The sequence below is a fragment of the Passer montanus genome, unplaced genomic scaffold (assembly GCF_014805655.1).
Source record: "Passer montanus isolate IOZ18808 unplaced genomic scaffold, ASM1480565v1 scaffold72, whole genome shotgun sequence".
In the NCBI taxonomy this organism is placed as follows: domain Eukaryota; kingdom Metazoa; phylum Chordata; class Aves; order Passeriformes; family Passeridae; genus Passer; species Passer montanus.
Window position 1 is genome coordinate 2,715,979 of NW_024372370.1, and position 12,301 is coordinate 2,728,279.

The 12,301-nt window shown below is 42.4% G+C and overlaps 1 protein-coding gene across 1 annotated transcript in view; it reads right to left on the reverse strand.

Annotated features, from left to right (window-relative positions):
* RAP2A (RAP2A, member of RAS oncogene family) overlaps positions 1 to 9,634 on the reverse strand; it is a 31,567-nt gene extending 21,933 nt beyond the window's left edge. Inside the window, exon 1 of the mRNA XM_039730418.1 lies at positions 9,170 to 9,634. Within this exon, the coding sequence (XP_039586352.1) occupies positions 9,170 to 9,483 (314 nt within the window). The 5' untranslated portion in view covers positions 9,484 to 9,634. The remainder of the gene's footprint in view (positions 1 to 9,169) is intronic.
* Between the last annotated feature and the right edge of the window lie 2,667 nt (positions 9,635 to 12,301).

A 12,301-nucleotide genomic window follows, 5' to 3' on the forward strand; every position in this document is an offset into this window, starting at 1 on the left:
TCCTGAGGAGCTCATCTGTTAAAGAATCCAAGCAGATTGAACAGATTTAAGTGGTACCACACTGAACACTGCCACTCCCCACTCTCCAAACCTAACACCACACCCAAATGGAAAAAAGGAATGGGAGAACTCACTTCACATTGTCACTCGGACTTTGACAGTGGACTGCAGCAGCCTTAACCCAGCAGAAGGTGACTCATTCTTCTCTATTCCAGGCATTGTAGGGAATGACATGCATGTCAGCTACCAAGAATCTAACTGCATCTGAAACTGTTATAACGGAGCAGATGCCTTCTTTAAGCACTGAGATGGAGAACCTGGATTTAACTGGAGACTGAAAACACTCAGACCAGTTTAGATTTTTTGCTTTGTGGGGTTAGAGGTGTATGAAAGGCATCTGACAAAATCCTCCAGAAGAAATAGTTCAATGATCATCTTCTGCCCTCCCAATTATTAAAGAAACCCCAACCTGAATTTTTGAAGCTAAAAAAACCTCACAACTAAACCACAAGACACCACTGTGTGACAGGCCTTCAGCAGAATTATTTCAGCAGAAGGGCAAATTCTGAACCTGGTGATAGAAGACAACTACTAGGAAAACCCATAACACATCAAGTTCTTTTGGCAGAGGAAAGTCATCCACAGACTGAAAACATACCTTCCTAAAAACATGTATTTACAAGTAGCAGTATACAAGTTACGACTGATGTCATAGTTCAAAAAATACACTTGTTCAGCATTTCGCAGCACTAAATACAGAGGTGGGTGAAAAAAAACCCCACCAGATTTTTTTCCCCACTCATTTATAAATTCTGGGGAAAATGGTATAAAACCCCAACATTTTATATTCATTGTTTAGTTTTAACAAAACCAAGGAGTTTATAAAATTTATAAATTAAATTAAAAACATAGTAAGGAAATTTCAAAAGTAAAGGAATTCCTGAGGAAAGAATTGATGCATTTCTATATTGGTCTTATAAAGTTCATAGCTTTTTGAAAAGACAGAAGCATTCCAATTATTTTATAAAACGTTTCAAGTAAGATTTTGCTCAGCAGTTTAAAAGATGTTACAGCAGTGCTGGAAACTGCAACCAGATCTAATCAGATAAAGTAGGTTGATCAGTCCTGGCTTACACTCTTTACTGTAAAATAAATTAGGGGTAAGAGGGCAAACAATTCAAACATTCTCCTATGAAAACTTGCTCATAATTCAGCAGACATGCTTATAGGCTAGTGGTGACCTATTTGGCTGTTTCTTGAAAGCATCCTTTCTTGCAATTAATCAGAAATCCAGGATCAAAGCTCTTCTTCACAACATTCAGAGCACTTAAGTTCAGTGCCTTATCCAATTCATTTCCAGTTTAAATTAAATTGTAGTTGAATTGAAACTCGCATGGGAATCTCAAACACTATTAATCTTTTAGTTAAGGTGGCTACCTGTTAACCAGAACAATAATGGAAGTCCCCAAACCATTCTTGAAAGTAAGAACTGTATTTTATTTTACCACAGACCACTACCCTAAGTATTGCATCCTAGTATTTTAAAAATGCTTTAATGTCTTCCTCATTACCATGAATTTTGCAGAAGATAATAATTAAAAAATTGTTAAAGCTCCATCTACAAGACACAAGTGATATTTCAAAACATACGAATCAATCCTAAAAACATTCATTTTGTTTGTCCTTCACCTGATCTTTCACCCAGTCTAGGGCTAACCAAGGCAAGAATTAAAATACTGTCACCATTGCATTTTTGAAGAGTACAGCACCCAACTGTACTGAGCGAGCCCCATGACATTCATGTTGAGAAAGGATAACATGCTCATAACACACCTTTAATTCTCTTGTCTAGACTAGGATTTAAGACAACACAGCTGCCAAAGTGCATCCAACCCATTGACAAAGAAAGTGTTCAAGTTGCACTCACCATTGTAAGCTGCACCTAGACTACAGTGTTTGCCTTAGTGCAGCAAAAACTGAATACTAGTCCTCTATTGGAAACCTCTGGAAAACAAACCCAGAACAGAACAAAACAAATCCAACCCCCAAAAAAAGAGCAGAAGCAAGCTAATGAATAAGAGAGCCCATAGAAGCAGATAGCTATAGTTCTTGTTACCTTAAAATCTTTATACATAAATCTTTATACAAGTCACTACGTGCCAGGATAATTTAGCATTGCAGTCCTGATTGCTTCCCTATTCTCTCTCAAAATGTTATCATCACATACCACCTACACAATTTACAAGGAGGAAAAAAAACTGTTTGAGCAACACTTCTAATGCTCCAGAAATTAAATAACCAGTAACCCCAGGTTTTTTCTTAGGTACAAGAAATAAAAATCTGACATTCAATTATTAAGAAAACCAGAAAAGAAATTTAATGGAAGGATTTGATGATTTTTTTGGGCAATCCACCCACTCAGACATTTCACATTTTAATTTAAAAACTTTCAACAGCCAAAGAATGTCTATTTTTGAAATTCTGGCCTAAAAAGTATGCCTGATAACATAGGAGCTTTAACTAAACATAATGTTACCCAGAATGCTTCACGTTTGACCAAAGAATGAAACTTATTTCTATCCACACACTATCCAACTGAAGAATTATTTTGAAAGAAAATATTAAACTTACTGACAACTGTGTTGGCTATAAAAAACAGTATTTAAAGAATTACTGGCCTCTCAGCAAAACAGAAATTCAAATGCAAAACTAGAAATTCTAATGAGCAATAATTTTTTTAAAATAAAATTTTCCAAATATTCAAAAACTCTTTGTCAAAACAGTCTAATGAAGTGCAAGATAGAAAACATTCAACCCCAAGCACTAATGCTATATTACTGAACTAAATTATGAAAGCAATTAAAGCCATGATAATATTTGGTCTTTAACACATTAAATGACATTTTTACAACACAGACACAATCAAGCAATATTGCACAACCAAAAACAAATTCAAGAAGTTTTGCCACATACTGTTCTACTATTCGATAATTGTAGCTATCCAAAAATTATCCACACATCTCTACAACAACATAAGCTACAGCAGCAATTAAAACCCAAACCCAGAAGATGATGCTAAGGAAGGCATCATTAAAAAAAAAAAAGCACTATACTCTAAACTAGCACAATCTAAACTAAACACACATACAAAAGGAGCTTGCCTACCTGGCTTTTTCAATAAAAGTCCAAAGAACACCTAAAAAGCAGGAAGGGATAAAAAATATTTATATTCAGTGTTCAGATATGAAAACTATCATGTCATTTTACCTTACAGAGAAAAATAATTAAAAGTTGGGAAGGAATACCTATAAAATTATCTGGACTAGGCCGTGGAGGTGGTAAGGAACAGGGAAACAGCCAAAAAAAACCCAACACATTAGAACACTCTGATTATAAGCATTGTCTCCAATTTTCACATTTTCCAATGAAAGAAATTCAAAGTAATATGAGTATTTCAGATTATCAAGAATGTGAGAGTGGGAAAGTGTGAGGGGGAAGAGTCAAGAGAACTCTGCAAATATGTAATTAAATTCAAAAGTTACTACAGAAAAACATTAAAGGTTACATGTTCTGAAGATGCACGAGCACCTTGAAATACGTGATTTTAAGATTAAGCCAAACAACTTTAAAATAGTCTTTTATAGCTTAAAATTGTACATTGTCAGAAACATTTTTTAGAGGACTGTCTATATAAGACTTGTAGGAACCTATAATTTTATCTGACAGAATTAGTTCATTAATTTCATATTAAAACAAAGGTAGATTCACACACACAAAAAAATTAATCTAAGCTCTGTACAATGCTTCTTTTGGTCTCTAAAGTTACTTTAAAAACATGAGAGCACAAATCTGAGTTATGCTCTTTCTATTACAGACACTTTCTAGAGGACAGTCTATGTATGAGTTTCCCAATAAAACACAAGAGATGGCCAGACAGCTGAAAGTTCTGATATTATATACAGAGTCAATTAAGTATGACTGACTACTTCTGTTTACTTCTCCTTTATATCTCTACAGATGCTTAAAGCGTTTACATTTTGTTCCTATAAATCTGTGAGGTTGCCACCTGATAAGCAGCTATCCATAGGTGTCCCTTAACTAAGAAAAAAGAAAAATGGAGAGCAGTAGAGTTCTTCTATCGTACTTGAATATGTGCAAATGTTTGCTGAGATTTAGAATCTGTTAATCTGTTCTTCCAATGAAGTCCCAGATTTCATCTCATGGGTGCACAAGAGTGGCTGGCAGCTTGGCCAAGGGGAGAATGGGGGCCATGCTTTTTACCCACTCTGCCTTTTTTTACCTGAAAATGAGTACTCAAAGCAATCCATTACATTAAGATGATTGCACAAAAAAGAACTCTTCCTAAAAAAGACTTAAGGATTTCAGTGTGTGCTTATTTCTGCCACCTCTACACAGCTAGCACCTATGAAAATGCATAGACATTTGTCAAGCTTTGCATACAGCACGCTTCAGAAGAAACAGGATTTTCCATACTTCAGCTCTACCAAACACTGCAGTGTTTCTTCCTGAAAGGTTGAAGCCATGTTTGTGGTTGCAGGTGTTATACTAGTGTTTATGAACAATCCTCTAACTACTTCTCAAAAGTAGGAAAAATATTTTCTGAAAATAAGGATGCAACATACAGAGAACTTCAGAAAACTGAAAATTTGACCTTGTTTAAAGAGGTCTTATGTTCTTTGAATAAAAACCATACTTCAATTTCAAAGTATTTGGAAAGCAATATTTTCAAGTAAACTTTTGAGCAATTTGTAATTTCAAATATAGTTTTCTAGACTTAATCACCATTAAGTCACTAAATACATCAATTATCATTGACTGAAGATGCTGATTTCACAATTAATAAATTTCAATGATTACATTTCTTGTATGTTTTAATACTACACAGAATTCCTAGACTGGGAGGCAGATTTTCATCCTGATCATAAACCACAGAGACTACAAAGAATATTGTCATCTCAAAGATAGATTTCTGTGATATTTCATTGCAAGACACTTATATAATTTAGTCTACATTCTCAGCCAATCTAAATAAAATAAATGTTCTGGTCTTTTTCTTCTAGAGAAAAAGCACTAGATTAATAGAGTTTTTTTCACTACTTGGAGTCAAATAGCACTTCTGAGAAATACTGTAAGTAGGCTCTGTTAGTCTCTAAAATGTGAATGCAACAGCCCTGTACCTAAAGCACAGGTCAGACATCTAGAAAAATTACAAGTGAAGAACTTGAATTAACTTTGAGTTTGCTTTTACTTCTAGGCTCTAGTTTTCTGCTTGAATAGAAATAGCAAAACTTTCCTATTTCATGGGGTTCACCTGAAAAAAACACCATAAAAACACCTGTAGAACAGATTGGGAAATTACACTATTGAAGGCTAACCAAGCACCTAGAACTTTAAAACTCACCCAGTGAGTTTTAAACATACCTTCATAATAGAAGAACACTGGCAGTCATATTAAAAATTAAAATTCAGTATTTGGCAAATACCAACAGATTCTCTTTAGAGAGCTTTCTAATCACAAAACAGACAAACACAAAAGCGTTAGAAGATACCCAACTCCTTTTTCCACAAAAATAAAAATAAAATTTGCACTACCTAATCTTCATTCTCGCTAATTACTTTTAAATCTTGACATCTAACTGGGGTATACCACTTCCAATCTGTTCTTTTGACAGCTTCTGTTCTTCCTTCACTGCAGACCTCTGTTGGCATGGGCCCACTCATCCAATTTAGCCCTGCTCTCACAAATAGAAGGTTTCTCCAGAAAACAGCTCATTCTGAAACGATGGTGAGTTCTGTCTGCAGCATAAACAAGTCAGTTCTTTGCTGCCAAGCCTGTAGATCTAAGGAAGAAGGCCCCAGAGCTGCAGCACCTACCAATGCACAGGTGACATATTTTGTGTATTACCTCACCAGGAGGCAGTAAAGCAGCAGCTGGTTCTTTTTATCCTTCTTGAATACAGAAAGTAAGTAGTCTTCAAAGCTACCTTATGTACACTCCACCTTCCTAGCAGTACAAACCTTCAGCATACACAAGAATCAAGAAACAAGGCTTAATGGACCTATTTGGCAAAAGCATGGTCCAGAAACCAGTTCTAAGTGCCCAAACTGGGACTGGATCAAGGCATTTCAGATGAAGCATCTGGAGGAAGAGCAGCAGCTGTGATTTTGTACCACCGTGATCCTTCATCTGACGCTGGCAGCACTCTGCGCTGCAGGAAACTCTGGCCCAGAGTACAGTGAGCACTTCTGAAACCTCTTCCTCCTCCTCATCCTCTGTCTAGGCAGAGCTGCTGGGGGTGCACCTATCCACCCCAAACTGGCAGGGCTCCCTTCTCAAGGTAAAGCACCTGGACTCTCTCTTAGAAAGATCTAAACAATTTTTATTTTTTTTTTACCTTGAAAAGAGGAATACTGTTTACATTTTAAAATGTTCCCAGGAAAAAAATTTAATTATCTGTTTAAAAGTCATGGAAACATCCTCCACTCTTGACAAAGCCGTGTACCATGACTGAAAGGGATGCAAGGCCTACACACACTACACAAGGAAGCTCAGCTTCACAGTTTTGCCATTAGGGGAGTTCTCCGCAAGCTGGCAGAGCTGGATTTCAGACTAAGCCTATTTATGTGCTAATATTAAATAGCCATTTAAAGAGAACAGAAACTAGAGTGGCAAGAGTGATCTCAATCTCTTCTGACCACTAAGCTTCAGAGCTAAGCGGAGGTCCACTAGTTTCCTCTCTTTCATTCATGAACATGTCACTCATGCCTCTAAGGTCACTCAGATTCATCAGGTGGGGTGCAGGACTCTCTGAGCTTAGCTGGCCTGGTATGTGGTGGTTAGACCAGGGAAGCAGAAGACTCAGGTGTGCATCTCTTATCCCAAAGAGGGAATTTCAACTGGCTTTTCTACTTCTTGGCAGTGTAATTAAAATTACTCTCTAATTATGGTATAACACAGGGATTCTTTCATCCGAAAATAAAACAAAATAGCAAGGACAACATGTAAAATGCACAGATACCTACCACTTAAGAGAACCTGGCCAATTGGTTTTCGGTACAACTAAAGCTCAGAGATTTTTCAGAACACGGTTTTGTATCAATACAAGCATACAGTTGTCATCCAAACCCCCAAGAAAATAGTACTATGATTATTTGTTTCTCAGCATGGATTAAATGCCTTTCTGCAACTGTAAATTATAATTTAGAAGTCCTTGTACAGCTGCATATTGTATCTGTAAATATGCATTTTTCAGGTTCAACTGGTAAGAAAGATGCAAGCTTAAGTCTACAGCACATTAGGTCTTACACTGCCTGCAAACCTGAGTTCCAAAACATAACACCCCCACCACAACCCACATATGTAAATCAGGCGAGTTAACAAGTAAAAATCTGGTACCCTTGCTGAAGCTACATCCCTTTAATGCATCATATTCCTTTTAACTACAACTCAATTAAAATTATCTGGGCTTGCTAAAATTTTCAGGATTTCAGCTGCATTTAGATTACTTTGCATAAATGAAATTTAGGATTACAATGTTGCTCATATGTCTCACAAAATATCTAACCAAAAGCTAAAAGCTGGAGTCTTGCAGTAAAAGAGCTGGCAGATGAAAAATGAGAGCAGCATTCAGACCCACTCTCAGCAGTGCTGAGTCAATGTAACTATGGAAGTACAAGTTGCCTTCTATTCTGCTTCACCTATCCACAGCTGGTCAGCTGGGGTCTGAATGCAGACGCTCCAGCACAAGGTACAAAGCAAGCTGCAAAAGCCACAGATATAAATTCAGAAGCAGAATGAATTTATAGTGACGATTATGTACAAGAAAACCAAAAGCATTTATTAATTAATGAAGCCTATGTGAACTACTTAAAGAAAAAACCTTCTTCTGCAAGGTATGCGCAAATGATAAGAATGGAAGGATACTGAAAATGCACTTTTTATAATAAATTGAAAATAACTCCATTACATTGGTCTTTGGAAATCTCCACTGAGAGAGTCAGGACACACATTAAGAAACACCCACTATGAAAAAGTTGCAAGTCTTTAAAAATAGCAGCGCTTTGCCTCCTCCCTCCCCTTTCCCCTACTCACCCTCCTCCCCAATTTCAAAATACATCTTCCCCAGGCCTTGGTCTGGAATGGCAGTTTCTGTGAACAGACCATACCCGACCGTACGATTAGCCATTACTATTATCATCACCTATTATGCTCTACTCTACATTAAGATGCAAATCCAACAGATGTGGTCCAACTAAGTTATTTACAAGGGTTTCCCTTTCAGACGCCCAAGCCAAAGCTACAACCAGTTCTGCGATATAATTACAGCCTCTCTCCACGGGCAGTAACAGACCTCTGTCTGCGATGGTCTGGCCAGCGGCATTTTCTCATCTACGCTCTGGTTCAAACGGTTGCTATGATTTCAAATGGTGCATCTACCCTTATTTTAGCGCGACTGGCTGCGTTTCAGCTGCCGACATCTGACTGATTGATGCACATCTAAACAACGCAGCGATTATAAAAACACACTGGCAGTAGGCACCGGTGTTTCACCACCGTGGGCTCGCTCCTAACAGAGCGGCTGGCAACGAGACCGTGGGAAATTTAAGAGAAACACCAGCATACATGAGGCCTAACACTCACAGCCGTCACTTCCAGCGAGAAAAGAGGCTGGCGTCCTGCACTTTTAAGAGTGGGAAGTTCATGGAAATACCTATGCAGGTATCTATCTGAACAGGCAGATCTCTCGCCTGCCGCACGAAAGCATCCAGGTGCTTCCCCTGCACATCGGCCACAGCACGTCCACCAAGAAAGTGCACTCGAGGGCTGGCTGACCCGATGCACCACCGGGGCAACTGCTTTTCCGCCCCCACGGTTCCAGCCTCCGGCCAGATTCTCCACCGTATTCCATACGGGAGCACCCTAAACTCCCCGCACACGCAACTGGGGGGAGGCGAGCGGCGGAAGCCACCGGAGCCCCCGGCCCCTGCCCCCGCTCCGCCGCCCCCGGCCGGCGCCCGCCCACGGGGAGCCCGGGGCTGGGGGGGGGGCAGGGGGGGGGCGGGAGGCCCGCAGGCCCCGGCGGGGCGGGCCGGGCCGCAGGTGGGCGTCGGGCGCGGCCGCCGGAGGAGCGGCCGCCGGGCAAGTCACCTCTTGACGCGGATGATCTGGTCGCGCATGGGTCGGATGTCCTGGAAGCTCTGCTGGTTGACCAGGCTGTAGACGAGGATGAAGCCCTGCCCGTTCTTGATGTAGAGGTCCCGCATGGAGGCGAACTGCTCAGTGCCCGCCGTGTCCAGGATCTCCAGGACGGAGGGGGAGGCGTCCACCTCGATCTCCTTGCGGTAGAAGTCCTCGATGGTGGGGTCGTACTTCTCGATGAAGGTGCCGGTCACGAACTGCACCGTGAGCGCCGACTTCCCCACCCCGCCCGAGCCCAGCACCACCACCTTGTACTCGCGCATCCTCCCGCCAGCGCGGACCGCCCGCCCGACCCGCACCTGCCGACGGTCCCTCCTCACCCCCCCGCCATCGGCCGCCCCGCCCTGTGCCCGCCGCCGCAGCCGCCTCCGCTCCGCTCCCCGCCCGGCGGATGCTCGGGGCCGCCGCGGCGGCTCCGGGGTGGGGCGGCGGCCCCGCCTCCTCCTTCCCGTGTCGCCACGGCAACAGCCAACGGGGCGGGACGGGGGAAGAAAGAGCGGGGAGGAGGAGGAGGAGGAGGAAGAGGCGGGCGCCCTCAGCCCCGTCACGTGGCGCGCCCCCCTTCCTGCCCCCGGGCGCGGCGGCCGCGCGTGATGCCGGCGGGCGGCGGCGGCGCTGCCGTGGCTGCTCTTGCGGCTGCTGTCGCCCGCGTCCCCTCCCCTCCCCGCGTCCCCTGCCGTGCCGTCGCTCCGGGGACACAGCGTCCCCCGGCCCCGCCGCCCGGGCCGGCTCCGAGCGGGAAGGGGCGGGACGAGCCAATGGGAGCGCGGCCGGGCTCCCGCGGTTCCGCTTCCCGGGCGGCGGGAGGCGGCTCCGGCGCGGTAAGTTCGGGCCGCTCCGGACCTGGCGGCTTTCCGGCCGTGGGAGCCCCGCTGCTGCGTGTAGAAGCCAGCGGGATTCGTCAAATCCATGGCAGTGATCCGGAGCGCTTTGGATGCCTTTGAACGCACTGCGGTCTGGGCCGTGCCTGCAAGGGGGCGGCCGGAGGTGTTTGCTGGCAGTGGTGCCTGCCTTCTCGCCCCCTTCTGATACAGGGAAGGGGCCAGAAAAAGTGGTGGTGCAGTTTGGGAAAGGTCAAAACAGTACAGAAAATGAAGATGATTGATGGGATGGAATTCACAGATCCTCCCAGGATCTGGTATCACTCCGGAAAGATTCTGTCCTGTATGCTTGCCTGTCTGCTACAAGACAGACTCCTTAACGCTTCTTTTTTATTTTTTTTTCCCTCAGTCATAATTGGCTAGAATTGTTTGATACAGGGAGTAAAGACTGTTTTCATTAGAGGGTCGAAGGTCAGCCAGAGCCCTTAGTCTGCTGTTCAGATGCTTTCTGAAAATGCTTTCTGGCTGTCGGAAATGAGCCCTGTCCTGGTGCTGTGTTTCTTGTTGTGCTGTTCTCCCCACTGCATTGTCATAGCTTCATCTGAAGTAAGGCCCAAGGTGTCGGCCTGCTTTCCAGGCAAGGCTGGTTCTGCTTCCCTTTTGGCTTGTTTTCATGTTTCCAAGCCTAACAGTGGCAGACGTATTAAGGGCTTTTTGGAGCACATTGGTCCCTGTCCAGGTTTTTCAGTTAAATGCTTGCCAACTGCAGTATTTTAAGCTTTGCAGTGTTTTGCTTGAGTATTCTGTTTGGCTTTTCTTCTGTATGTTTTTAATTCTTTTTTTTTTTAATTGCAAAGCTTCAAAACAAATTTTTCTTAGTAGGATGTCGATAGCTTTGGTGCATTGAGAAGAAAGAAGATTATCTGCCAGCTTCTTGCAGTTCCCATGTCCAAAGCTGCCAAAGTAAACCGGAAACCACATGTATTTGAGTGATTTAAATATATCAGTACCAAAGAAGTAGACAACTTTTTACAGGACTGTCAGAATGCATTTGTAAATAATGCAGAGCCTGGTCAGAACTGAGTAATAGTTTCAATGAATGACCTAATTTCTATTGGTGACTTGAGACCTTCAAGTATTAGAAATGAGCCTACAAGAATGTGTCATATCACAAAATACAAGACACTGTACAGATTAATAACTATTGTACAGATTAAATAACTGTAACAAATTAACAGTAACAGAGTAATTAACTGTAACTAATGTACAGATTAATAACTATTTGAAGTGTGAATCCAGGAACCCTCCAGCAGAATAATGGGAAAATACCTGGATTTATTAGTCAACAATGAAAGCAGGCTGACAATTTAATGTGGTTGTGAAAAAACTGACTGTGACAGTGGTGTGCACACAGCCAAGCTTCTGGGTGACTGGTGAGACATTACTGTATCCAGTTCTGATAAGTCACATCCAGGAAAGAGGAGTTTGTGCAGAAGTACTTCCGGGAGGGTTACTGGAGATGAAAACAAAGCTTATCTACAAGAGTGCACTGGGAATATTTGTTTGATTAACCTAGGAAAAGCAAATGCAGGGGAGGGTTATGAGTAACCAGTAAGGCAGGGTGGAGTCAAGCTCAAGCAAATAGGCGTTTAACCTAATGAGCAGCACTGATGGAAGAACACGGATCTAAGCTGATTATAACCTAGGTAGAAAACTAAGCCCTGTCTCAGTGCAGTGAGGGCTTTGTCTTCCATGAAGAACAGTGAAAATGGACTTATCTAACAGGCTTTACAATTTGTTGTGCATCAGAATAGGAAGATTATATGTAATTATACAAAACAGATTTAAGTGATCAGTGTTGGAGGGAGGAGTTTTGGGCCTCCCTGACTTATCCTGAGACCAGAGCAACCTCCTGGTGTTCAGCAGAAAAAAAGCTGTCAACTGCTGCTTCCTGGTGGGGAGGGTGGGAAGGCCACAGTTGAGAAAGAGGTAATAGGAATGCTCCCACTAAGGACATTTACACCAGGGGTTCAGTCTCTTAGATTTGATGGGCAGCAAAATGTTTACTTAATAAATGTAGAAACTGGAAATACAGAAGGGTAGTGTATGTAGAGTATGGAGGATGTAAAAGAAAGTGGAGGATGGTCAACAGGAGGAGGTGCTGGATGCTGTGACTGTTCCTGGGGATCTCACATAGCTGTTTTGAGGCTGAACATCTTGTCATTGCCCAGTGCTGTTTTTCTGAACTTCATTTTTGATA